At 33.1% G+C, this 26,680-nt stretch overlaps 1 protein-coding gene across 1 annotated transcript in view; it reads right to left on the reverse strand.

Moving 5' to 3' along the window:
- The window catches only part of SVEP1 (sushi, von Willebrand factor type A, EGF and pentraxin domain containing 1), a 362,611-nt gene that overhangs the window by 178,254 nt on the left and 157,677 nt on the right, over positions 1 to 26,680 (reverse strand). The window contains exons 4-6 of the mRNA XM_051962558.1: positions 12,372 to 12,530; positions 11,354 to 11,533; positions 7,427 to 7,606 (exon numbers count right to left, since the gene is read on the reverse strand). Coding sequence (XP_051818518.1) covers positions 7,427 to 7,606; positions 11,354 to 11,533; positions 12,372 to 12,530 — 519 coding nt within the window. The remainder of the gene's footprint in view (positions 1 to 7,426; positions 7,607 to 11,353; positions 11,534 to 12,371; positions 12,531 to 26,680) is intronic.

Here is a 26,680-nt window from a genome sequence, read left to right on the forward strand (position 1 = left end):
ATTGTTAAGTCATTAGAATTGATAGAGACAATAATTATCTAATTTAGCATGATTCAGTATGATTGATCTGATCCTACAAGGAGATGTTATGGGCCAGAAGAAACAAGATACTAAGTGGAACTGAGAAACAATGCTTGTGTTCACACGTTTTTCTTAAGTCTGAGCACCCAATAAAACATTAAGTCCTGATTTGTAGTGTTTGCATGCTATTGCATTTATGTATGTACAAGGAACAAGTGATCAATAAACACTTATTTACAATGTGCTGGGAACTGTGCTAAGGACTTCAGATACAAAGCAAGATAAAAACAGTCCTTGCCCTCAAAATGCTTATTGAAGGAGACAGAATGGGAATAAATAAGACATATACCAGACACAAATAAAATAGACGCATTGATTTTTTTGTCCTAGGTGGAAAAGTGAGAGGTTTAGGGCAATGCATTTCTTCTCACTAGACTATCAGAGAAGCATTTTTTGAAAGAGTTTAATAACATTTTTGAGGAAATAAACACAATGTGCAGAAGCAGAGGGAAACCCTAACTTGTATCCAAAGGCTGGAGTATAAAAGAATTGCACACAGGGGAAAAGTAGAATCTCTGAGTTATATCCAAGTAACAGGCATGAGTGTACACCTACATATAGAGAAACTGGACCATTTCAGGAGGAAGCATGTTGTGTTTCAAGGAATGACCCAGAGATGCCAGTAGGTGAGAAAGGATCCAATAAGGACCACAGGAAGAAAAGCAGAATGATGTTTGGTGACTTTCTTCTGAAAAGTAAAAAGGTGTTTATTTACCAACCTGATATACTTGGGATTTGATGGTGAATATCCTAAGATTTGTCAAAATTGTTGATTCATGTGAGAATTACTAACATAACAGGTTAAAAATTTTCTAAACATAATGGAATTCTGGTAAAAACCATAAAGTCACAGGTGGTATTTTTGATGACTTTTGTCACCTAGAGACAAAGGATTCTGAAGAAAAAAGTATGAATTTGATATGTAAAAATCTGGCTATGAGGATAGTGTCTCAGAATTGGATCACTCTTTTGGACCATGGCTTTTTACAGTAAAAAGAATGATGAGTCTTGGCTAAGGATAAAACACAGATAAGAAGGGACAGTAAGAACATATTTGCCTGCCTATAGTTTTATAAATATGATCATGAAAGCTTTACAATGGAAAGAAAGAGGGAAGGAGACAATCCCCAAGCCTGATAACAAAAATATTTACAAATCAGAAAGAATAGCAGACTAGAAAATCAGTAATTAATGAAAGATCATATTCCAGACACATAAATACAATGTATACTTACATAACAATTCACAAAGTATAAACAGAATGAACTATTAATCTTAATACATGAGGGAACTTAGAATTCATAGGTGTGGGACACATGGAAATAATATGATTCTAGAAGGATATATCTTATTCAAAAAGAGCAGCACAGCTCAAAGAGGAAATAGAAAATCATTTTATATTAAGGAGTTATATGCATGTGAGAAGTACAGAAATAAAGGGTAACAGTGTTTGGGTTATGATTTGTGGAAGAAGAAACAAAAGCGATCTCATCATAGAATGCTAAAAAGTACCTAGATAGGAGAGAATTGACAATGTTTGAGAAATAGAATACATCTCGGATGAAGGCATAATATTGTAATGACTGGGGGATCTTGACTATCTAGATATCTGCTGGAACAACTTCTAATTGAAAGGAGAGTAGCTGAAAAAAATCTGTGACTTGCCATAATGATAATTTCATAATCTAGATCAGGGCTTCTTAAACTTTTTCCACTCGCAAACCCTTTTTGCCCCCAAATTTTTTATATGACCCCAGAAATATAGGTATAAATATACCCATACTGATAATAATTTTGTTATCCTGACATTCAGTTTCATGACCCCACATAGAATTGTGACCCACAGTTTAAAAAACTTTGCTCTCGAAGCCATAGATACAATAAGGGAATTGTTTCCATGTGTCTAGGAAAAAGAAGCAGAATAATGGGTACTTTGGGGCAAGGGATACCTTCCTATTAAGAGTTTAAGAAAAAAAGAGAGAAAAACCTATTATTGTTCAATTTGCAACCCAATTTTGGGTAAAGATTCAGTGGAAGAATTTATAATACCCAACAGCCCAATATTCTACAAAGAGATAGAAGGCTTTTGGGAGTAAAATTCTAGGGATATAGGCAGATCTGATTTTGATGAAGAAAAGAAGAAGGAGATGCCAATAATAACTGTGATTTAGTCTTGGACAAGACCTTAAAGATCAGCTAGTCTGATATACTTTTTTTTTAAGATATAGAAAATGAGACAAAGACAGACAGTAATTGACTCAAGATCACATAGGTAGTAAACAACACAGTCAGGGTTGAAACCATGTCTTTTGAATTCAAAGTATTATTTTCATTACATTATACTGACTTCCATAAAAACATATTCATTTGAGCATAGAGTATGCATCAGTCAACTCAAGATTTTTTCTAAAATATAGAGAACATAAAAGTATAGGTGAATGAGAATTCACTTTTAAAAGTATTGTGATCCACCTGCATTTTTGAGTTCTTTCACAGGCTAATTGTACAATATTTCAGAGTTCGATTCTTTTTATACAGCAAAATAACAGTTTGGTCATGTATACTTATTGTGTATCTAATTTATATTTTAATATATTTAACATCTACTGGTCCTCCTGCCATCTGGGGGACAGAGTAGGGGGAAGGAGGGGAAAAATTGGAACAAGAGATTTGGCAATTGTCAATGCTGTAAAGTTACCCATACATATAATCTGTAAATAAAAGGCTATTAAAATTTTTAAAAAAAAGTATTGTGGTCTGGTTTGCTTTCTTTCTTTACTTTTTCATAAGCTTTTAGAAAGGAATATTTATTTCAAAACTATGGTAAGAATAAAGTACAAATGTTTTCCCACAATAATTTAAAGATATTTTCACCCTATATCCCACCTAGGTCTCTGGGGAAAAGTAGCCTCAAGCTTAGCATTTTCTACATTGCACTGGTCCCATAGACTCATGTTCAAATGAGGCTAAATTGCTGGATAAGTCCTTGTTTCAACTATTGGCTATCAGACTATGTATGATTTTGTAAGAATAACATCAGAAATATTAAAATCCACAAGGAGCTGAGATTGGCAATGAATACTAAAAAAATGAAGAAAACATTAAGAAAAATGTTTTTGTGTTTTGTTTTAAATATGTTAAAGGTGAAAGTTCAAAGAAGAGTTTATCTGATGCTCAGAGAAGAGGGGATGATTATAATTTTTAAAACCACATATTAACATTATATATATTCTATTTTTCATTATTTTATTAAATCTTTCCCAAGTAATGTGTTTGACACCTCTGCCTTAGGAGACTGAATGTCAGTATGTATGATTGCTGAGCATCTATCAATGATCTTTGAAAGGCTGAAAAGAAAAGAAACTGTGGCAGGGTGACCAATGCCTTCATTAGGGCAAATACTATAATTTATATATCAGTGTGCTTAACTGCTGGAAAAACTAAAGAGATAATAGGCAATATTTAAAAAGGGATCCAGTCATTATGAAAAGCCTGGATGACTTCATGGAGAACAGATCATACCAAAATAAAATAATTTCCTTTGTTGGTTGGAAAATCAAGAGAATACTGTACATATAAAAAAGTGTTTTCCAATCACCATATCCCTGTGAGGTAGGTAGTGTTTGTATTAGTTCCCCATTTTTATAAGTAAGAACACCATGGCTTTTGAGAGATTAAATTATTCAGCCAGTCAGCTAGCTCTAGAACTTAGATTTGAACATAGGTTTCTCTTAACTTCTTATCTCATAGCATACTTAGATGTAGTATACTTATTTTAGATTATGAGATTTGGTTATCCCTTGATTTTTATAGCTTACTTATATATTTCAATAAAGTATTTGAAAGTACTGTTATGCTTTTAAACAAAATTGAGAGATGTGGTTAGAAAGTTGTACAATTAGAAGTATTTAGGAATTTGTTGAGTTAATCCAAAGAGTCAATATCAACTCAGAGAGAGGTCTTTATGAGATTTTACCAAGGAGGCACACTTGTACTATTCAGTAATTTCAGTCAGTGATTTTAAATAAACTGTATCCATAAAACATTTCTGAGGGTTAAAAAACATGGGCCAAATCTAATAAAATAATATAATTAGAATAAATGTAAAGCTTTACATCTGAGTTTTAAAAATCGGTTTTTTAAATATAAAAATATTCATATGCTTTATTAGGCATGTAACTATTGTGATTCCTATTATAAAGGTATAAAACCTTTGAAAACCAAAATAAAACAATGATATATTTAACCTTTAATCTAATTATGTTCCCTTTTCTGCTGTTTTAAATGCCAAATTCTCTCTCTCTTTTTTTTTGATTAAAAATTTTTATTTTCAAAATTTATGCATGGATAATTTTTCAACATTAATCCTTGCAAAATCTTGTGTTCCAATTCCTCCCCCCTATCTCCTTCCCCAGATGGCAAGTAATCTAATATATGTTAAACATAGTAGAAATATATGTTAAATTCAATATATGCATACATATTTATACAATTATCCTGCTGCACAAGAAAAATCAAATCAAACAGGAAAACAATTTGAAAGAAAATAAAATGCAAGCAAACAACAACAAAAAGAGTGAAAATGCCATGTTGTGAACCATACTCAGTTCTCACAGGCTCCTCTCTGGGTGTAGATAACTCTCTTCATCATAAAATTATTGGAACTGGTCTGAATCATCTCATTGAAGAGAGCCCTGTCCATCAGAATTGATCACCATATAATCTTGTTGTTGTTGTGTACAATGAACTCTTGGTTCTGCTCATTTCACTTAGCACCAATTTATGATCCTGCTGATCTTACAAAACAATAATATTCCATAACATTCATATACCATAATTTATTCACTCATTCTCAACTGATGGGCATCCATTCAGTTTCCAATTTCTAGCCACTATAAAAAGGGCTGCCACAAACATTTTTGCACATGTAGATCCCTTTCCCTCCTTTAAGGTCTCTTTAGCATATAAACCCACTAGAAACATTGCTGGATCAAAGGGTATGCACAGTTTGATAACTCTTTGAACATAGTTCTAAATTACTCTCCAGAAAGACTGGATCCATTCACATTTCCACCAACAATGTATTAGTGTCCCAGTTTTCCCAAATTTCCTCCCAACATTTATCATTATCTTTTCCTGTCATCTTAGCCAATCTGAGAGGTATATAGTGGTATCTCAGAGTTGTCTTAATTTGCATTTCTCTGATCAATAGTGATTCATCTTTTCATATAACTAAAAATGGTTTCAAATTCTTCATCTGAAAAATTGTCTGTTCATATCCTTTGACCATTTATCAATTGGAGAATGGCTTGAATTCTTATAAATTTGAGTCAATTCTCTATGTAGTTTAGAAATGAGATTTTTATCAGAATCCTCGAATGTAAAAATGTTTTCTGTTTCCTGCTTCCCTACTAAAGTTGTTTGCATTAGTTTTATTTGTAAAAAACCTTTTTAACTTAATATAATCAAAATTATTTATTTTGTGATCAATAATTATCTCCAGTTCTTTTTTGGTCACAAATTTTTTCCTCCTCCACAGATCTGAGAGGTAAACTATCCTGTGTTCGTCTAATTTGCTTATAATATCACTCTTTATGTCTAAATCATAAACTCTTTTCAATATTGTTTTATCTTGATATACAGTGTTAGATGTTGACCAATGCATAGTTTCTGCCATACTAGTTTCCAATTTTCCCAGCAGTTTTTGTCAGATAGTGAGTTCTCTTCCCAAAAGTTGGGGTCTTTAGGTTTGGCTATAGTCATTGAATACTTTGTCTTGTGAGCCTAACTTATTCCACTGATTGACTATTCTATTTCTTAACCAGTACCAAATGATTTTGATGGCCACTTTTATAATATAGTTTTAAGTCTGGCACAACTAGGGTACCTTCATTAGCATTTTTAAAATTAATTCCCTTGAAATTCTTGACCTTTTGTTTTTCCAAATGAACTTTATTATTATTTTTTCTAAGTCTGTAAAATAATTTCTTGGAAGTTTGATTGGTATGACACTAAATAAGTAGATTAATTTAGGTAGTATCATCATTTTTTATCATATTCACTCAGTCTGCTCAAGAGCACTTGATACTTTTCCAATTGTTAAGATCTGACTTTATTTGTATGGAAAGTGTTATGTAGTTTTGTTCATATAGTTCCTGACTTTGCCTTGGCAGGTAGATTCTCAAATATTTTATATTATCAACAGTTATTTTAAATGGAATTTATCTTTGTATCTCTTGTTGCCAAACTTTGTTGGTAATACATAAAAATGCTGATAATTTCTATGCATTTATTTTGTATCCTACAACAAACAATGAATTTCATACTTATAATTTAGGATAGCCATGGCAAGCCAACATTTTCTATGAAAAAAATATCTGGGATTTTGTGTTTTGTTTTGCATTTTTTGGTGGTTGTCACTCAGGCTTGTGTAAATCTTTGTGACTCTGTGCACTGTAACACACCAATACTATCCATGGGGTTTTCTTGGAAAAAATTTTAAAATGCTTTGCCATTTCCTTCTCTAGTAACTCTAGCCAAACAAGTTAAGTGTCACTAATTAGTACCTGAATGTGGATTTGAACTCAGGTCTTCCTGATTCCAGATCCAGCATTTTATCCATCATCCATTATCAACGTTTGATTTTTGTTATTGTTGTTCAGTCTTTTTCAGTCTTCTTGGTGACCCCCATTTGGGGTTTTCTTGGCAGAGATACTAGACTAGTTTGCCATTTTATTCTTTAGCTCATTTTACAGATGAGGAACTGAAGCAAACAGGGCTAAGTGACAGGGTTACACAACTAATAAGTATCTGAGGCTGGATTTGAATTCAGTTTTTCTTGACTTCATGCTCAGGCAGGTTTTAGTGATCTTCAAATTTTGTATGAGGCAAGACAACATAAATCAGAAAAGCTAACATTCTATATAAATAGAATCAATAAAGACAAAATATTCTGAAAAAGAGAAATAATATTTCTGTTCTACTCTGTCTCAGTAAGACCATACTTGAAATACTATGTTCAGAAATTATTTTTGAAAGACATTCATACCAAATGGTTGAAATAAAATTTTGGTGCTTTACAAGAGAAACTTGTCACTTGGAAAATCCACTTATTCAGAATAAACATCTTGTTCTTCAGTTATTCTATGTAAATTAGGCTTTATATTACATTTAAAAATTTATATTTTAAATATATTTTATAAGTATATACACACATGCAGTTAGAAATTATAACATTTTAACAAAACATCATTTGTTGTGAGTCATATTTGAGGGTGAGAACATCACAAGAAAACATTGGATTATAACAAATATAAACAAAACAATTTATTGATTGAAAACTTACCCACACATCGGGGTTCTATCCCATCCCATTGGGAATTTCCTTGACAAGTGAGTCTGGAATTTCCTTCTAGTCTGTAACCCTCATCACAGGTTATCAAGCATACTGTCCTATATAATGTTTCACCTGATGTACAACTGATTTCACCATTATCAGGCTTGCGGAGTTGAGGACAAGTTCGAACTAGTTAGCAAAAAGAAATGGACTTCAGTTTAATTAAATAAATGCAAAAATGACAATCATTTCATTAATTTCCATAATATATCTTAAAGAGAAAACATGGCAGTATTGCTAATATTTTGGAAAAAGATGATAATAAAAGGCTTTTTCAAACTTTGATTTCTTTTATACTTATAAACTTACATAGGTCACTGATGCAGTAACAAGGTCAGCTCATTTGAAAACTATTGAGCCTTTGATCCAGGATGCAGATATGCATACATGACAATGGAAATCTTTCCAATCTACACTCTGAGAATAACCCTATGCTCTCTCAGACTGTTCCAAAGACACCACTTTGAAACATAAATGATGGTGGTTCATATTAAACTTAGCTGAATGTGCTTTCCCACCTTTTTTTGTAAAAATTCACTGAATACACCATAATTTCAATGGTTGTATTGTGACATATTTAGAAGAACTTAGGATTCAGCTTTAGGATCTTGTGAGTTAGAATTTTATAAGAAATTAAATAATACTACAATTGAAGTAGAATAGAGCAAAATAAAAGAGATTGAGTTTCTTACATCTACTATTTGTTTAGTGTAGGGCTTTGAATGGGCCCAAAGTAGTTGAAGTGAGTTAATTTTACCAACTGACTGGCAGTGCTAATGGGGGAGGCAAACCACCAGGCTCTTTTCATCTATTATCAAAATATGGGAAATTTGGCATAGTTCAGTGCTATTCCCAATAGTTATCACATAAATAACTGAGAAGCACAGTTTGTAATGTAAAGGGAAATGTGAAACAAGGAAATTGTGTGTCTTTCCAAAATGCACAAGAACGCCAAATTCTTCAGGTCTTAATTATGTGAATAATATCTGTAGGGGTCAAAATTATTCAGGTATAGATTATACAGTACAGACTCAACCAGCTTCCATTGTAACACCCTGCAATATATATATATATATATATATATATATATATTATATATATATATATATAAAACTCAGAGCTCTAGATTTATAATCTTGGGACCCTCAGATTACCTTATATCAGTACAGATTTGTGTCCTATTTCCCTTTCCCTTGCCTTGCCCTTTCTGCTCCAGAATAATCTAGGGACAAATTTTCTTCATCCTTTGCCTCAATTAGCCATGTTCTAGCCAATAGACCTCAACTTCACCACTAACTTCCAGGATTCTCTCTACTATTATGATTTTCTTATATACTTTATTATCTGCCCTGGCCATTCTCTGGAGGGAGCAACTACTGTTTCATCATGTTGTAGAATCCAACTTTGGAAGACTCTGCTAACTCAGGTTTTCAGCTAAATAGCTCATATCATTTCTTATAAAATGAATATTTTCTCTTTACCTCTCATCTCTTACATGCATACATTTGGCTTAGATCATGTTTTGTGGACAAGGATATCCAATAAGTTAACCTTCACATTGGATTCAGGGAAAAATTCATCATTAAAATCAATTTAATTATTAAGTTCCTACTGTTTGCATAAAAAAATTATACCAGGTGTTATATAAGGTTCCCCCCCCAAAAAAAAATTAAATGTATTTATTAAGCATGTATGATGGGTTAGGCTTTGGGAATGTGAGACGGTACCTGATCTCAGATATTTGACTTGCAGGAGACAACATGTTCACAATTGAATAAATATAGAATATATATACCTCAAAATCACCCACAAGAGGACATTTAATCAACTTTCCAAACTATACTGACATGTGGATAAGGTGATGAGGAACAAGAATCTAGGGACTTACACTATTGTCAAGGCTATAGTAAACTACTTTTTACAAGTACACCAATGGGGTAAGTATATGTGTGTGTGTGAATGTGATGAGAGGTGGGGGAGGGAGAGAGAGAGGAGAGGAAAGGGAGAGAGGGACAGAGGGAGATGGATAGGGATAAAAAGAGGGATAAGGCTGGATAGAAATCTCCCAACATGTGAATACATTATCTTGTTCCATGGCTACAGCTTGCATTCTTAATTCCAGGCAGCTATATCACAAATGTTTAAAAGTATCCACACAAACAGAACCAAATAATTGAGTGTGGACTATATGGCTCAAAACCTCAGCACCAGAGGAAAAACAATGCAAGGAATATATTCCCTGTTGTCCATGAATAATGTCATTTCCATTAATAAAAGAAAACCCATTTTCTCACACCTCATTTTTTATTAGAGGGGGCAAAAACCAGTCAAAAAACACCTCTAAGAGTCAGGCACTGTTCTGGATGCAGGAGATACAAAGACAAAAAGGAAGCAAAGTGATCTTGTCCTCAAGGAACTTCTTCAAATCCCAGCAAAAATTCTTCCTTCTACAGGAATCCTTTTCTGATTCCCCTTAATGCTGGTGGTTTCCTTCTTTTGATTATTTCCTATTATCCTTAATATAACTTGTTTATACAGTTATTTGCACATTGTCTCCCTCATTAAACTTGGAATTCCTTGAGAGAAGGGACTATCTTTTGCCTTTCTTTATATATCATCTGTAGAGGGCCAAGTGTATTTGAAACACTTTATAACAAAGTGTTAACTCAGTAGAATTGAGATAATGTTTCTCTAGTTTATATGTACTTAGTACTTAGTATAGTTTTGCAAATTGACACCTATTCTACAAGATTGACACCTATGATGATGTACTTATAACAGAGTATATAAGAGATCTAGGAGGGAAGGGAGACTAGGAGATAGAAAAGACAGAGGATTGGAGGCTGGAGTTCAGACTCAAACACAAAGACCTTTGTGGTGGCTATCCTGTCTCTTTCACTTTTCCATGAAGATTAAGGCCCGTCTGAAAGTCCCCCAGAAAGCTAGGCTGGCCTGAGCAAAGGAGACAGACAAAGGAGATAATAAAGACTTTGGACTTTATTCCTGACTATTCTTGTGGTGATTATTTTGCTGACACCAAGCAGCCTTGGCTGGTCTGAAGGCCCTCCAGAAAGCTAGTCAGAACATTACAATCATTAGTGCTTAACATAATACTGGGGCTTAATAAATATTTTTGACTGAATGACATCTCCACTTATTATTAATGTTCAGGGATGCATATTTAAGTATTGTTTGCATATAACCCATAAATTTTGATATATTTAAATATCTAGCCTTACTATAATCTCTAAATCTTAAAAAGGTTAAAAAACCTCTCTAAAAATTATATTTTCTTTTTCTTTTATGTATTTTCTAGTAATTCTCAGAGATCTTAACATATAATTCTTAGGATTATTCCTTGTTTTTTTTTCTCCCTTTGTTTTTTTTTTCCATTGAAATGTCTTTCAATTATCTCATATGCAAATGTATCTATCTCATCATGCAAATGTGACAGAGAAAAATTCCTGTTGGCATATTTTTCTTATATTTCCTAAAGTATAACTTTGTTGGAAATTATTATTTCCTTCTTTGACTCATAAAAGTGGCCTAAGAAACTGCAGGTTCTCTTGTTGGAAAGAATGTAAGAGAGACTATTTAACCTAGTCTGCCAAGTGAACTCACTTGTTCTAATTAAAAACTTCCTATCCTTTTCCCCTTCTATTGTGACAATACATTAAAGATAAATATTAAGTTTTCCACTTGGGATTGAAAACTCAATTTCTTAATGGTAAAATAGAGAGGTGTGGCTAAAGAGCAGTTCGTTTGAAAAAAAAAAATCATCCAGCAAGATGATTCAAGAATCAATAAAAAAGATCAGCCATCTTTAAATCAATAGAAAAATAATCAATTAGCAAGTTTACTTGGTGATTTTCATACCTCGGCAGAAACTTTCTGAACCAGACCATAAACCACTGGGCTGACAGAGGCGAATACTGCTCCCCACTAATTCAAATCCAGTATGACATCGAATTCCACAGGCTGCATTAAAGTGGTTGTTGCAGATGTTCTGAATAAAGTAGCCATGTTCAGGAGGTGTCAGGGCAGGACAATGGACCACTAATGGTTAAGTTGAACAAAACAAATTTTTAAAAAGGTTAAACTTAGTAATTTGCTACCGTAAAGTTCCATATTGACTACAGAATGAATTTGGTCTGTTGATTGGCATTCACACAAATACTAGGGTTTTTTTTTTCCTTCCATATTACAAAGGAATAAACTTAGGCAAAGTCACCTGTTTCCAGTCACTTAGCTGTGAAGGGACAGAAAAAATGATTTGACAACAAATCTTCTAATTCTAAATCCAGTAATATCTTACCCACAGGTGTTCAATATGGCACTGGATTTGGACATAAAAGGCTCTACTCTAGATTACATCTCTGACACTCTGGGCGTGTCTTTGGAAAAGTCCTGTAAATTTGTCAGTTTTCTCCCTTTTAAAATGAGAATAATCATAATTATCTAACTCATAAGGCTATAAGCAAAGTCAGTAAAAAAAAAAACAAACAACAATATAAATAATTATCATGATTTGAACCTCAATTGAATTCTAATATAGAGGATGACAGAATTAGTGAACCAAACTTTGAATATCACTCATATAGTGACACATTGGAGTGTGAGATCTTACTGGTATTGGCATTATGGCCTTTTAGCCTTGTTATCATTTTATATTGGTTCCAGACTACATTGATACTTCTGTCTTTGGTGAAGAAAGCCCTAAAGACTTCCAGATCTCCTTACTCTCCATTAATCCCTACCTAGAAGTAAAAGAGAAGAATTATGCATTAGTAAGTATGTCATGATTCAAAGATAGAAAAAAGGAAGTTCCCATCTGAAAAAGAGAAAATTTGTAGATATTTTTCTTTCTATTTTTATTTTAGTGTGGGGAACTAACCTTCACATGTGTGGCCTGCTGCCTGGTATCCTTCCTTGCAGACACAGTCCTCTGGAGAAGTACTTCCAGGTGGAGATGTATGGTTTTTATCAGGACATGGGACACAAGTGCTGATTCCTCCTGGTGAACCTTCAGGTTTATATGTCCCTGGTGGGCAAGCTATGAGATAAAAAGCAAGGAACATATCTTTCACAATGATGTTTAATATTTCATCTGAGGTTTGGCAAAATGAACTAAAATGATAGTTTAAAAAATGATAAAAACAGACCATAACTATGTATATTTGTGTGTGTATCTCCATATGTATTTATGTATGTATGCACATAATTATAGCTAATATCCATAAACCATCTTAAGGCTTGTAAAGTACTTTACATATATATTATTTATTTTATCCACATAACAGTTTTCTTGTTCAATTGTTTTCATATGATTCCATTTGGGATTTTCTTGGCAAATAGACTAGAGTACTTTGCCATTTTCTTCTCCAACTCATTATTTAGAGAAGGAAACTGAGGTAAATAGGGTTAGGAGACTTGTTCAGGGTCAAACAGCTATTAAGTATCTGGAGCCATATTTGATTCACCACGAAGATGATTCTTCCTTATTCCAAGCCCAATTCTTTCTCTACTGTTTTACTACCTTCCCTGAACATTAGAGATAAATATTGTTTCCCATTTGGGATTAAAAACAAAATCAACCTCACAACTGCCAAATAGACAAATGTGGTCAGACAGCAGTTTGAAAACATTAACTACTACTCTAGATATACTAGAGAACACCAAAATCCATATGATTCAATTATGTGATAAGACAACAACCCACCCTCTACCTCCCCCCCCTCAAGAAAAATAAAAAAACACAAAACAATGCACTCTTAGTTTGCACTGAGTAGTGGCATAGCTTCCAATAATAAAGTGATAATCTCAATGTACTCTGCCTGGATCTGAAGGACTATATGTGGGCGATACATTTTAAAAGACATTGCTAAAATGTCTCAGTAAAGATACACAAATAAAAAGATTGGAGAAACAAAAGCTTTTCGCATTTACAGGGGCTATTGTGTTGCCACTAAAGAGAAGGATATAAACCAACAAATAGTTTTTGGTACTCCAAAATCATTTGTAGGTAGACCTCAACTAGTCTCAACTAGTTTAGGGACAAGTTAAGGTTAACAAGGAGGATTGTGAATTCTGCATAGCTTTAAGGACATCAGAGCAATGATATACCAATTAAGAACTCTGGTAAAACAAAGTTTGGAATTATTTACAGATTGATTATGAAGATAGGTAGTTAGACATAAATAGATAAGAGTACTTATTAAGCACTTAATATGCACCAGGTACTGTGTCATCATAACACGTCACTAAGTGTGCAGAGAAAAGTCAGCCAATAGTGGTAGAGTAATGCAAAAAACAAACAAACAAACAACAACAACAACAAAAAACAGTCCCACTCATCAAATGAAAGTCTATTACAGAGAAACAGAAGTAATCAAAGAAATGAAAACTGGTTCCATAAAAAGAGATTAAAGAAATTTGGATTCTGTTTAGTCTAAAGAAGAAATGGCTGAGTGTGTGTCCTGATTACCCTATTAATTAATTCCATCTCCACCTTTACTATTCTCATCACATGCACGTCACTGATCTCATTTTTTCCCAACCTTTTCTTGAACATTTCTCCCATTTTCACCAATCACACATCCCTAATCTTCAATCTCTATTGGCTTCTTATACCTCAATCATGCTCAAACCAAAACAAAATAAACAAAAAGACTTCCCACCAGGATTTCTCACCCCTTTTCTCCCTCTCTCTTGAGTTCTCTTCTTTTTTCCTTCTCCCTCCCTCCCTGTCTCTTTTTTCCTTCTTCTATCTTTCCTCTGGCTCTCTGTCTGTCTCTATTTGTCTCTGCCTCTTTCTCTCTGTGCTTCTGTCTCTCTCTGTCTTTCTGTCTCTATCTTTGTCTCTCATTTCTATCCATCTGTCTCCGTTTTTTTTTTTTCACACCTAAAGTTTTTGGGGAAACAAAAGCTTTCTACTCTTGTCGCCTTCATTTCATCTCCTCAATCATCAATCTTTTCCAATCTGCTTTCTAATGAACAGAAAAACTCTTTCTAAAATTACTAATTTTATCCATCATTCCGATAGCCATTTTTCCATTGTCATTCTTTTCAAACTCTGCCTCATTTGATAACTACCATCTTCTCTTCTAAGATATCTTTTTCCTCTTTGACTTTTCATGACACAGCTTTCCCTTGACTGTCCTCCTACTTGTCTATCTGATTCTTCTTATTCTCCTTTGCTTGCCATTATACATATAACTGAAACATGGATGTTACCCCAAACTGTGTCCTGATTCATCTCTTCTATCCCTACAATCACTCAGTGATCTCAACTCTCATGGACCTAATTATCACATTTATCAGATAACTCCCAAATCTAGGTATCAGAACTACTCTCTCTCTTAAGTTCTAATAGCACATATCTGGAACCAAAAAATCTGGGTTCAAATTCTACCATTAAGCAAATTAAGAAATTCTGTGGTACCACCACATATCTCTCAGACTGGCTAAAATGACAGGAAAACAATAATGATAAATGTTGGAGGGCTTGTGGGAAAACTGGGACACTAATATATTTTTGGTAGAGTTGGGGAATGATTCAACCATTCTGGAGAGCAATTTGAAACTATGGCCAAAGGGCTATCAAGTTGAGCATACCCTTTGATCTAGCAGTGTCTCTACTGGATCTATATCCCAAAGAGATCATAAAAAAGAGAAAGGATACATATGGGAAATATGTTTATAGCAGCCCTTTTTGTAATAGCAAGTAACTGAAAACTGAGTGGATGTCCAGTGGTTGGGGAATGGCTAAATAAGTTATAATATATGGATGTAATGTAATATTATTGTTCTATAAGAAACAATTAGCAGGATAACTTCAGAAAGGCCTAGAGAGACTTATTTGAACTGGTCCTAAGTGAGTAGAACCAAGAGACATTGTACATAGCAACAACAAGATTATGTGATAATCAACTCTGATAGATGTGGCTCTTTTCAACAATCTTATGATTCAGATCAATTCCAAAAGACATGTGGATTGAGAGAGTCATCTGCAGCTAGAGAGAAAACTATGAGAACTGAATGTGGATCACAACATGATATTTTCATTTTTTTGTTGTTGTTTGTGTATTTTTTTCTTTCTCATTTTTTTTCTTTTTTGATCTCATTTTTCTTGTGCAGTATGATAAATGTGAAAATATGTCTAGAAGAATCACACACATTTAACCTTCATTAGATTATTTGCTTTTTGTGGGGGAGAGGACAAAATTTGGACCACAAAGTTTTACAAGAGTGCATTTTGAAAACTATCTTTGCATGTATTTGAAAAATAAGAAGCTATTATTAAAAACAAAATTCTACCATTGATACGTACATACAGAATGTATCACTTTTCTTAATGGTAAAATGAGGGGGTTAAATTAGATGGTTTCAGAGTTCTTTTCCATTTCTAAATATATGATTAACTGAATTCCAAATGCTGGATGCTTTGTAAACATCTCAAACTAAACATGTCCAAGATTGAACTCAATGTTCCCTCCAAACATACTTTTTTTTCCAACTTCCCCATTTCTGTTGGGCATAGCATCATTCTTTCATAGTCCACCAGGTTTGTACTCTTGACACTATACTTACCTTTGCATCCTCCTTACCCCACATAGCTATTGAATCTCATCTTCTCATTTTTGAATTCTTTTCCTTCCTCCTACTTACATAGCCTTTACAATCTTCATGGCCTCCTACCCATAATATTGCAATTGCTTCTTTTTTTCTATTTTAAACCATTTTATTATTTATTTTATTTTTGCACCGTAATTACTTCTATATGTAACTTCCTCTCTTCTCTTATTTGGTTGATTATAAAAGTGTTTTTATTTTAAAACATATACATGGATAATTTTCAACATTTAATTTTGCAAAACCTTGTGTCCAATTTTTTTTTCTCTTCCTTTCTCTCACCACTTTCTCTAGAGAGTAAGTAATCCAATATATCTTAAACATGTGCAATTCTTCTATACATATTTCTACAATTATGCTGTATTGCAATTGCTTCTTACTGTCCTCTCTGAATCATATCAATTTCTTCTCCGATCCCTTGAATAGCTACATAGTAGCTAAAAAGATTTTCCTAAAGTGTAAATCTAATCATGTCACTCATATAATTAACAAATTCCAAATTACTATTGCCTCTAGGATGAAATATAAAATTTTCTCTTTAAAACCTCTCATAGGGTCTAAATCCATAGTGGTATGAATATAAAAATGAACATTTTTTAAAATGGACAAATTTAAATTGATGAAGAAGGAAATAAGTACAATACAATTGTTTTGCTAATAACTATATTGTAAAAATAAATAATTTTGAAAGCTGAAAGAACTATGATCAATATAATGACTATTTACCATTCCAGAGTAATGATGAAACAACCATTCCTATAGGGTGTTAAATATATATATATATATATGGGTGAAATTTTTTTTCACTCTCTCTCTCTCTCAGAGAGAGAGACATGAATGTATATATGTATTATATACTTGTTTGTGTAAGTATATACCAATTACAATTCTTAAATTATTTTCTCCAAAACATCATGTTTAATTGAATTTTGGTAAAAAAAAAAGTAACAAATTAATAGATTTCCATTTTGGGGGGAATTTCATGAAAATTTTCCATGTCTTTTCAAATAAGTATTAAAGGGAAAGTTGATTCTGGCCCATTGTCACTAAGCTTGGTTTATCATTGTTATTTTTCCAATTACCAGAAAGGATACAAAATACAGTAGTCAAAAAATTTAATTTCAATCTGTAATTGCTATTTCCTTGATTTCTTTGTTTAGAATTTGAATCTAGCAAAATAAATGTTAATGCCTCAGAAAAAAACTTCAATAGCATAAGAAGGTACAACTAACAGAAAGGAGAGTTTGGCTGATATGGAAACACACTTGTATTTTTGGAATCTCTCCCTGAAAAACAAATCTATTTTTAAAATGATTTGTTAATGCATTTTTAGCTCATGTGTTAGATCTCAGAGCATAAGATCATAAACAAAGATTAGATTTTCTTTCATTCCCTCCCTCCCTGCTCATTACTCTTTAAAATCTACCTGTTGAAATGCTTCCCTTTTAGGCTCATTTGTTGCTTCTTCCATGTATTCTTCTCTGATTTCTACACCTATAAGTAAACTCTAATCATAAAAGAGATTACTCTTCCTCCTCAAATCTTTTATTACACTCTGCATCTCTTTTCAGCATTATCATGTTCAATTTTTGTATTAAACTGAGCCTTAATCACTTCAATGATAAAATAAGATGGTTGTATTGATGACAGCTACAGGCTTTTCCATGTTTAGTTTTGTGCTCTTATTATGTGTGATAATTTGTGTACATATTTTATCTTCTCTCAGATGTTAAAGACCTCAAGGGCAACTAATCCATCTTTAATCAGTCAGGCAACAAGCATTTAGTAATTATTAGTCACTGTGCTGGGCACTGAGATTCAAAGAACATTCTTACTCATCTCTTTATTCTGTATAGTCTTGAACCTAAGAGCCAGTTAATGAGCAGAAATATAAACTTTAACTGTTTTGAAGAGTATTATCTGCAGAACCTGGCTACTGGTGACTTTATCTTAAAATAGCTCCTCTAAAAAGAGTCAAATTTTATAGTATTGCTATCCTACAAATCTTTAGAGTAATAAGGGGTTTGGAAAACTGTTGGATGCTGTTGTCAGGTCTGCTGCTTGTTGGGAGGCTGCTTGTGAAATTTATGATGATGATGGAAAACGGGCTAAGAGCATGATTGGAAAACATTGCACAATTCTAACACGAGAAGGGTAAGTAGAATTCTGGACCCTTAAAAATCATTTTTTCCTGCCCTATGACTAAGTAAGGCTGAAAAGGGTTGTGATCGGAACTGAAAGTTTCACAAGTCTCGTTAAATTATTATAGGCTCAGGTTGTTTGGAGTTTTTTTTCTACAGATAATATTTTCTCCCTGGAAGGGCACCAAGAATTATTTCCTAACTTTGTTCCATATTAAAAAAAACATTTTCTTTTAAGAACATATCTTGGCTGGCATCATCTACTGTTACTGGAAGCATGATTCCTAAAGTTCTCAAAATATGCCAACATCAGATTTTCTTTAGATGACATAACCCAACCCTTTGACATGTTTCAAGCAACATGAAAGAATAACCAACTTGCTTTTTGCATAACACAAAAAGTATCCTTCCTACAAACTATTGAGTAATCATTTCTTTTTAAAACTGGAAGTGGGAAATGAAAATCTTTAATCTTTGCACAAATCAGCTCAGTTCAAGAAGCATCTAGTAAGAGACTATGCTGTGTTGGGGATCGAATAAGGATAGAGTCTAGACTAATATAGGAAGTTTTGAATGAGAGACCTCTTCTACCAAAGCAGATGACCATCTTCCAGACACAACTTACAGATTTAAGGAGGGATTTGGAATAAAATATACTTGATTCCAAAAATATAAGCTTTAGTTCTATATAGTTCCTAAAACAAGTATTCTTTTGGTACTTCTTCAGCTATTTTTCCTTATCACCTTTTCCTCTACTTCTTAAAAACTTGTTTTAATCCAGTGCTGTCTTTTCATTCAAAGGTGAGAGGTAAAAAGAAGTTGGGGAAATTTTTTCTTTTTTTTCTTATATAATAACTTTAAAAATCATTTCTCATGGTATTGCCACTATTTTTTTTTTCAGTTAAGGCAAGGACAACTCTAGAATTTGAGCATAGAAGGAACAGCAAATTTGATTTCATATATAAAAGGTATGTATAATTTTGAAATAACAGGGTACAGCATCAACTGGCAATTGTATCACTTAGAGATGGCCTTAAAAGAGATAGTAAGTTCCAGTGAAGTTTCCCAGAAATCAAGGAAAAAGTAAGTTTTAGTCCCATTCATACTGCCTTTGGAAGGCAACTAATTACTTAGTGACAATTCTTGTAAGATTATAAATTTCAAGGCCTCTGTTGTAATGCACTGGTACATGAAGTTCCTAGGAATGTTAAAATTTCAGATCCAATTTTCCATTTCTACTATCCCAAAGATGGCCTTGGAAATCATTATAAAAGATTTTTAATTATAGCATATAGAAAGAGGTGTCAAAAACTATCTTTTATATGTCTATAAAAGACATTTAGAGATATATAAAAACTATCTTTTACATATCTAAAGTATCCTTTGTTTTAGAAGTGAAAGAAAAGGTAGATGAAAAACAAAATAATACCACACTTCTGGAGAAAGATGTCAGAAGAAATCTAATAATCTAACTCTTCTTCAATAATACTATATGTTTACAAAAGCCTGATAGTTCCAGAAATAGCTTCATAACTCAAAGTTCACAATATTACTTTCTTGGCACTCCTTAAACAAATATTTCAGCCACTTATGTCTTCATTATTTCTTAATAGTTTTCTCCCCAATTTAGACATTCTTTGAAAAGAAAGGACACGCAGCAAGTTTCAAGTTTTCAGTCTGGGTCAGTGCTGACTTAATAGCATTATCATGGTTTCAAATCAAAAGACCATTCTTTTTGATAAAAGTTATTGGTGAAAAATAATAATAAACCTGGAGTTATTCAAAATCTCTCAGATTCAGACACAGGTGAGGAATTGATGACTGTGTCCATAAAGTACAGTTTTTCCAGACAATTTTGGATGACCTACTTGTGGAACAACATCTCATTCTACTTAATTACAAGGATGACTGGCACACAATTTTTTCTTGGATGGCCTTGGATGGATTTTTACAAGCTTTTGTGCTTTTGAAAAACGTTTCTTAAATCTGAAAATAGCAATTCCTTGTTATAAAGTGATTCCTTTTCAGAAAATATTGAGAAATACCACAAATATTTTTCTTCCTAATAATGTTCTCTTATCCTATCCCTCACCCACAAATCTATTGACAAGGGAGACCCACTAGTTGGCATAAACTTGAAGGGAGGGATGACATTGTTTTAGGAAGAAAAATTTGGACTAATTATCAGAAGTCACTTTACTGATTTTACTTTCTAATTCTTTTCCTGGACTAAGGTAAAGGAGTTGGTGGAGTTAAGGGAAAGTGGGATATTCTTTTTGCCTTAATCTTTTTATAGGATATAACATCAGAGCTAGAAGGCATTTTAGAATTTATCTAGTGCAATCTCTTAAGGGTGTATGAAATCCACAACTCAGCTCCAACTTATTTTTCAGGCCTTTCTTCAGTTCCAGGTAAAATGGATGACAAGCTATTTTTATATTTTATTCTTCCCTCTCCTACTTCCATGTCTTTGTAACAGACTCTTCATTCCATTTGCTTAGAGAAGGAGATAAGGCATTAAGGGAGAAAAAAGAATGAATATAAAGCCAAAAAGGGACAAAAGTAAAAAACTGACTTTCATACTTATTGGCTAGCTATGTGGCTATGCAAAAGACATTGAACCTCTCTGAGCCTCAATTTCCTCATGTGTAAAATGAGAAGAGTGATAGTTTTCTTACTCCCCTCAGATGGTTGTTGGTAAAAAAAGCTTTAAAAATAATAAAGCACTGGATAAATTTAGTCAATAATATCATCAGAAGGCTGTGAGGAATAAGAAAGTTCAAAAATCTTTAAATCTATTTATATATAAGAGGAAAAAATCCTATGACTTTTGTAGATACAATATTTGTAAGAAGTATTTTTTTCCCACCAGCATTGGTTTAAAGAATTACAAGGAGTTAAAATGTCATTATATGCTAAAGTTCTGGTTACCTGAAAGTTGATAGAGCAAGAATGAATGGAACATGGTGGGGAAAAAACAAAGTATCTCCACATTCATTATCTTCTTCCTTGTTGCTAACTGTGACTCAGGCTCTCAACCTCTATTTCATCATAAACTTCTCACTCACCTCCCATATCCAATCTTCTGTCAAAGGTTTTCATTTCTAACTTTACAATCTCTTTGGTATATGTCCCCGGTTTCTCCCCTCACAAAGTCTTCACCCCTGTACAGGCCCTGGCGACTTCTCTGTGGAATACTAAAATAGCCTTTTGAATAGTCACCCTGCCCCAAGCATCTTCTCTGATCCATCCTCCATTCAATTGTTATGACCATTTTTCTAAAGTATTGCTCTGATCATGTCAATCCTTTTTTCAGTTATCATCAGTGCCTCCCTCTTACTTCTAGGATTGAATATTTAAACTCTTCTGTTTGGCATTTAAAACTCTTCATGATTGGCACATTCCTATCTTCCCAATCTTCTTTTAATTTCTCTTTATAATCCAGAGACTTTACCTATTTGATGTTTCTTGTATATCACATTCAGTCTCCTATTTCCCTGCCTTTACACTGATTTTCTTTCATACATGGAATCTTCTGCCCTTCTTAATCTCAAACTTCACCCATTAGTTTTTCTTTAAAACATACCTCAAATCCTCCTAATAGTGCCTTTTTTCTGGGTACTCTGATATATTTTATATTTATTTAATTATTTACATGTTGTCTCTCCCATTAGAATATAAGGATAGCAGGCACATTTTCCCTCTTTCTTTGCATCCCCACCACAGAGGAGATACACAGAGCCTGGCATATAGCAAGAACTTACTATACTATAATGGTTCCTTGCACTTAGGAGACAGCTAATTGTTTGCTGTATATCTGAATTAAGTGAAGGTTAGTCTTTCAGGTAACCACTTTCTTCCTGGAAAGAGAAAAATCACTGGGCTTAAAGTAGGAATATACAGTTTAGGCTGGTTTCTCTTTTCACGTTTTATTTTTTTCTCTCCTGATTTCACAGCTAAAGGGTTCTAACCATGAATCAGGATGCCAAAAATAGCACACTCAGATTCCTGTTAATTATGGTGAAAGCCTCTATTAACAAATAGTATGCATTCCAGTGGTACACTTTTGGGAATTTCATAAGTGAAGTTAGAAATAATGTAGAAAGCATAGTGGTCCAGGATGGGTAATCAGTGGTAAGGTATATAAATGACTAGCCTCAAGTGGTAAAGCATTCTAGGAAACAGAATACATATCTGAGAATCTTGAGATATGAGCAGTGGGAATCCATTATATGATTAAGAAAAATAGAAAAGAAAATAGCTCAACTTGTGCTCAGCAGTAAAGTTTTTATATATGGGAGAGAAAGTTTATAGCAAAATAATCTGTCAAACTAATTGTTATATCCTAGAGAAGTCACTGATGAAGGTTCATGGTCTCTTTCAATCTCAGTATCTCTTATTACTAGACTTCCAACAGCCTTATGCAGACTTCCTCTGTCTCCCTATGCCCATGGATTTAAAAAGGTCATTTGATAGGGAGAGACCATTTGCCAATGTTTCCAATTCCAAATCTAGCCTAAAAGGGATAAAAGTAGAGGATATCTATTCTTTAGCTTGATAGAATAGATTTTAAAATGTTAGGTATGATATGATATGAACTTAATTTAGGAAAAAAGAAGTGAAAAGTTTCATTCTGTGACTAGAAACTCTGTAACAGAATATAACTAAAGAGGGATGGGGGAGGGCTTCTTAAAAGTAAAATCCTGATGATATAATTGCAAGAAAGACATGGACATCAAAAGATTGACATAACAGTATAGGAGACTCTCTTATCCATTATTTCACAGCTTTCATGGCAATCATTATTCTCATTTTACAGATGAAGATGCTGAGGTACTGAGAAGCTCAGGGTGAGGGGTTGCCTAAGAGCTGATAGCTAATAAATGTTCAGGGTTCTTACCAAAACTTATTCTAATATTAAAGGATGTGTACAAATGGCAGAAGAGGACATACACGAATAAAGCTGGGACCTAGATGATCAGGAGAGGTAAAACCTAGAATGAAGTGAGGCCTGAGAAAAAAAGCTAAGAACAATTTTCTTAAAAACAGCTCCAATTAAAAGAGGAAACATGCTAATCAGAGCAAACAGTGTGGTGGTAACAGCTGAAAGTGAAAGCTGAATGTCTCCTATTTGGCTTCTATTTTCACTATTAATAGAAGTGATCTACAAAATGGAAAAGGTATAGAAAATATAGTTACTGGATAACTGAAGTCCAAGGTTCTTTGTACTGTATCATGCAGCCAGAGGACAATAAAGAAATGATCAATAAATAGGAAGGAGGGTGGTACAGGGAATGAAGTCAGAACAAACAAAGATCCTTGAGGGTGCTATTTTGATTTAAATTTAAAAAGTGAAACATGAAAGAGATTAAGTGATTTACCCATGATCATAGAGCCGGTATGTTTGAAAAGTTAGGTCTTCCTGACGCTAAAGCCAGTCTTTTATTTATTCCACCACAGTTGTAATAGAAGGGAGAAGTGTGTAGCTCTGGACAGATGAAACAATGATAATAGATTGTAGGATCATCAATTTAGAGCTAAAGGCTTTCTTTACAGATGAGAAAGCTGAGGTATTAGTGGGCTAAAGGATTCTCCAAGGTCAAGATAAGTAGCTAATGTTTAGGACTTGTAACAAAACTTAATGCAATTAATTTTGTAAAATTCCTCCTGTTTCTCAGTCTCCTTTCTGGATCATTATCTAGCTTATATTCTCTAACTGGAGGTTTCTCTCAGGGCTCTCTCCTTACACTACTCTTCTCTTCATACCCCTTCACTTAGAGATCTCGTCAGTTCCTGTGGATTTAATGACACCATGCTGATTATTTCCAATCTTGAGGTGATGACTGTCAAAAGAGACTTACTGTGCTGGTTGACAAGCTAGTTTTATTAGTAGCCTCATAAAATGACATAAATCAATGACCTATAAAGAAACGCTGTTAAAACGAAGTTCTCTTTTTAATGAAGTATGTTTTTCCTTCTGCATCAAGGCAGGCCTAATAGAGTATCTTATACAACACTGACACTATTTAAACAAGTTTTCAGGCATAATGATAGAAAATCAAATTTTAAATTGGAAATTCCATGAATCAGAATACTCATCAAAATCTGAGTATTTTTGCCAAGATTATGAATGTACTTAGGGCTTAAATATAGTAGAGATTATTTTGATTCTTCATGGGATATCTATAAGTAGATTGTGGATGTGTTCGTAGTTAGTATTGGCTAGGCAAAATAGTATTGAAGAGGTGAGTCTGTGGGCGATTATTAGTACTGTAGCCCCTATAAAGCCAAGAGGGGATTGTATGAGGGCAATGATAATTACTAAGCCTATGTGACTGACTGAGGAATAAGCAATGAGTGATTTAAGGTCTGTTTGTTGTAGGCAGATAGAACTTGTCATAATTATTACTCAGAGTGATAGAATTATGAATGGGTAACATAAAGTTATTGTTACTGGTTCAGTAAAAGCCATGAGTTGCATGATGCCATACCCCCTCTAGTTTTAGTAGGATGGCAGCTAATATTATGGATCCCACAATAGGGGCCTCCACATGTGCCTTTGGCAGTCAGAGGTGGAGGCCATATAGTGGTATTTTTACTATGAATGCTGTTATGCAGGCATATCAGATGATGTGTATATATATATATATTAACAGATAGTAAATGAGTATAGAAAAATTAGCCACAGATTTTTAATCGATATTAATGTAGAATATAAAAAAATAAACTTTTCTAATTAATTTTTTTCTCATATTGGTGAGTTAATTAATTTCTTTTCTTTTTTTTTAATTGAAATAAAATTTTTTAATTCAATTTTTAATTGAATTTTTAATTAAAATTTTTTTAATTTCAAAAAATTGAAATTTTTTAATTTAACAATTGGGTTAAGTGACTTGCCCAGGGTCACATAGCTAGGAAGTACTAAGCATCTGAGACCAGATTTGAACTAGGGTCTTCCTGACTTCTGGGGTGTGCTCTATCCACTGCACCACCTAACTGCACCATCAATTCATTTCTTTCAAGAGCTCACACCTGCAAATTTCTACACTATCCACAATATAGCAGTTGTTTATTTTCTCAATGGATATGAATTTGATTCAATACTACAACAATCACCAACAACAACTCTTAAAATTCCAGCACAGACAACTCTTGACAGTACAGTTAAAGTACTTTGAGGTAAAGTAAATTGGTTATTTGAATTTTATATTAAAGTTCACTGTCTAATAATGGTTTTAATCAGAATTGACTAGAATTAAATCATATCTTCTGACATATTTTTCTATTTCCTAAATAGAGGCAGGATTCATTCAAATGTTTTGTAAATAATAAATTATTTAATAACAAATAAACACATAATAAATACATCAAATACAATAGAGTCCAGGTGTTCTGTTGGACATGAGAACTACTGCTCGGAGAGGCAGTGGCCAGAGACATTTGAATATCACATTGCCCATTCTGCTTGAACTCTCTTAACTTATACTAAAGTCATTTTATATACATTTTCTTATACCCCAACCTATTACCCATCTAATACCAAAAATCTTTTGAGAACAGAAATTCTCATTTTATCTTAAAAAAAAAAAATCCTCAGTGCTGAGCATAATGTCCTGCACATAGTAGCATCTTTTAAAAATATTTCTTACATTTTCAATAAACGATTTTAAAAATTAATCTGTCACTCCTACCATTTCCCTTTCAATTGAGTATTTTTTTAAATGTGAAAAATAAGGCCCTCATTATATAGCTTGTATAATCTATCAAAACAGATCCCAAACTAGCCTTAACTGAAAATTTATGTTTTTCTGAATCTTAAATTTATTACTTCTCCATCAGAAAGTAAGCAGAATGTTTAATCTTCATGCAGTTGGACTTATATCATTGCTTTAATCAGAGTTCTAAAATCTTTAAAAACTATTTTCTCTTATAATATTATTAAAATATAAATTGTTTTACTACTTCTACTCATTTTACTTTGTACCATTTATTTTTTATCCTTGATCTTTAAAAAAAAATCTATTCCTTTCTTCCTTCCCAATCTCCCTCATTGTGAAGGCAAGTAATTTAATATAGATTTACATGTGTAATCATGCACATCATCATCATCATCATCATCATTATTATTATTATTGGCAAAACAATTCCATAATAATAATGTTGTTAAAGAAAACACATACCAAAAAAAAAAAAAAACCCCTAAGAAAAATAAAGTTTAAAAAGTGTGCTTCAATTTTTATTCAAAAAACATCAGTTCCTTCTCTGGATATATCTGGCATTTCTGATCATAAGTCTTTATGAGTTGAGAATTGCTGAGAATAGCCAAGCCATTTACAGCTAATCATCTTATAATAAGGCTGTTATTTTGTATACAGTTCATTTCACTTTGATAATATGTAAGGGTCTGAGAGGAATCTCATATAATATAAGA

The sequence above is a fragment of the Antechinus flavipes genome, chromosome 1, assembly GCF_016432865.1.
Source record: "Antechinus flavipes isolate AdamAnt ecotype Samford, QLD, Australia chromosome 1, AdamAnt_v2, whole genome shotgun sequence".
Taxonomy (NCBI): Eukaryota; Metazoa; Chordata; class Mammalia; order Dasyuromorphia; family Dasyuridae; genus Antechinus; species Antechinus flavipes.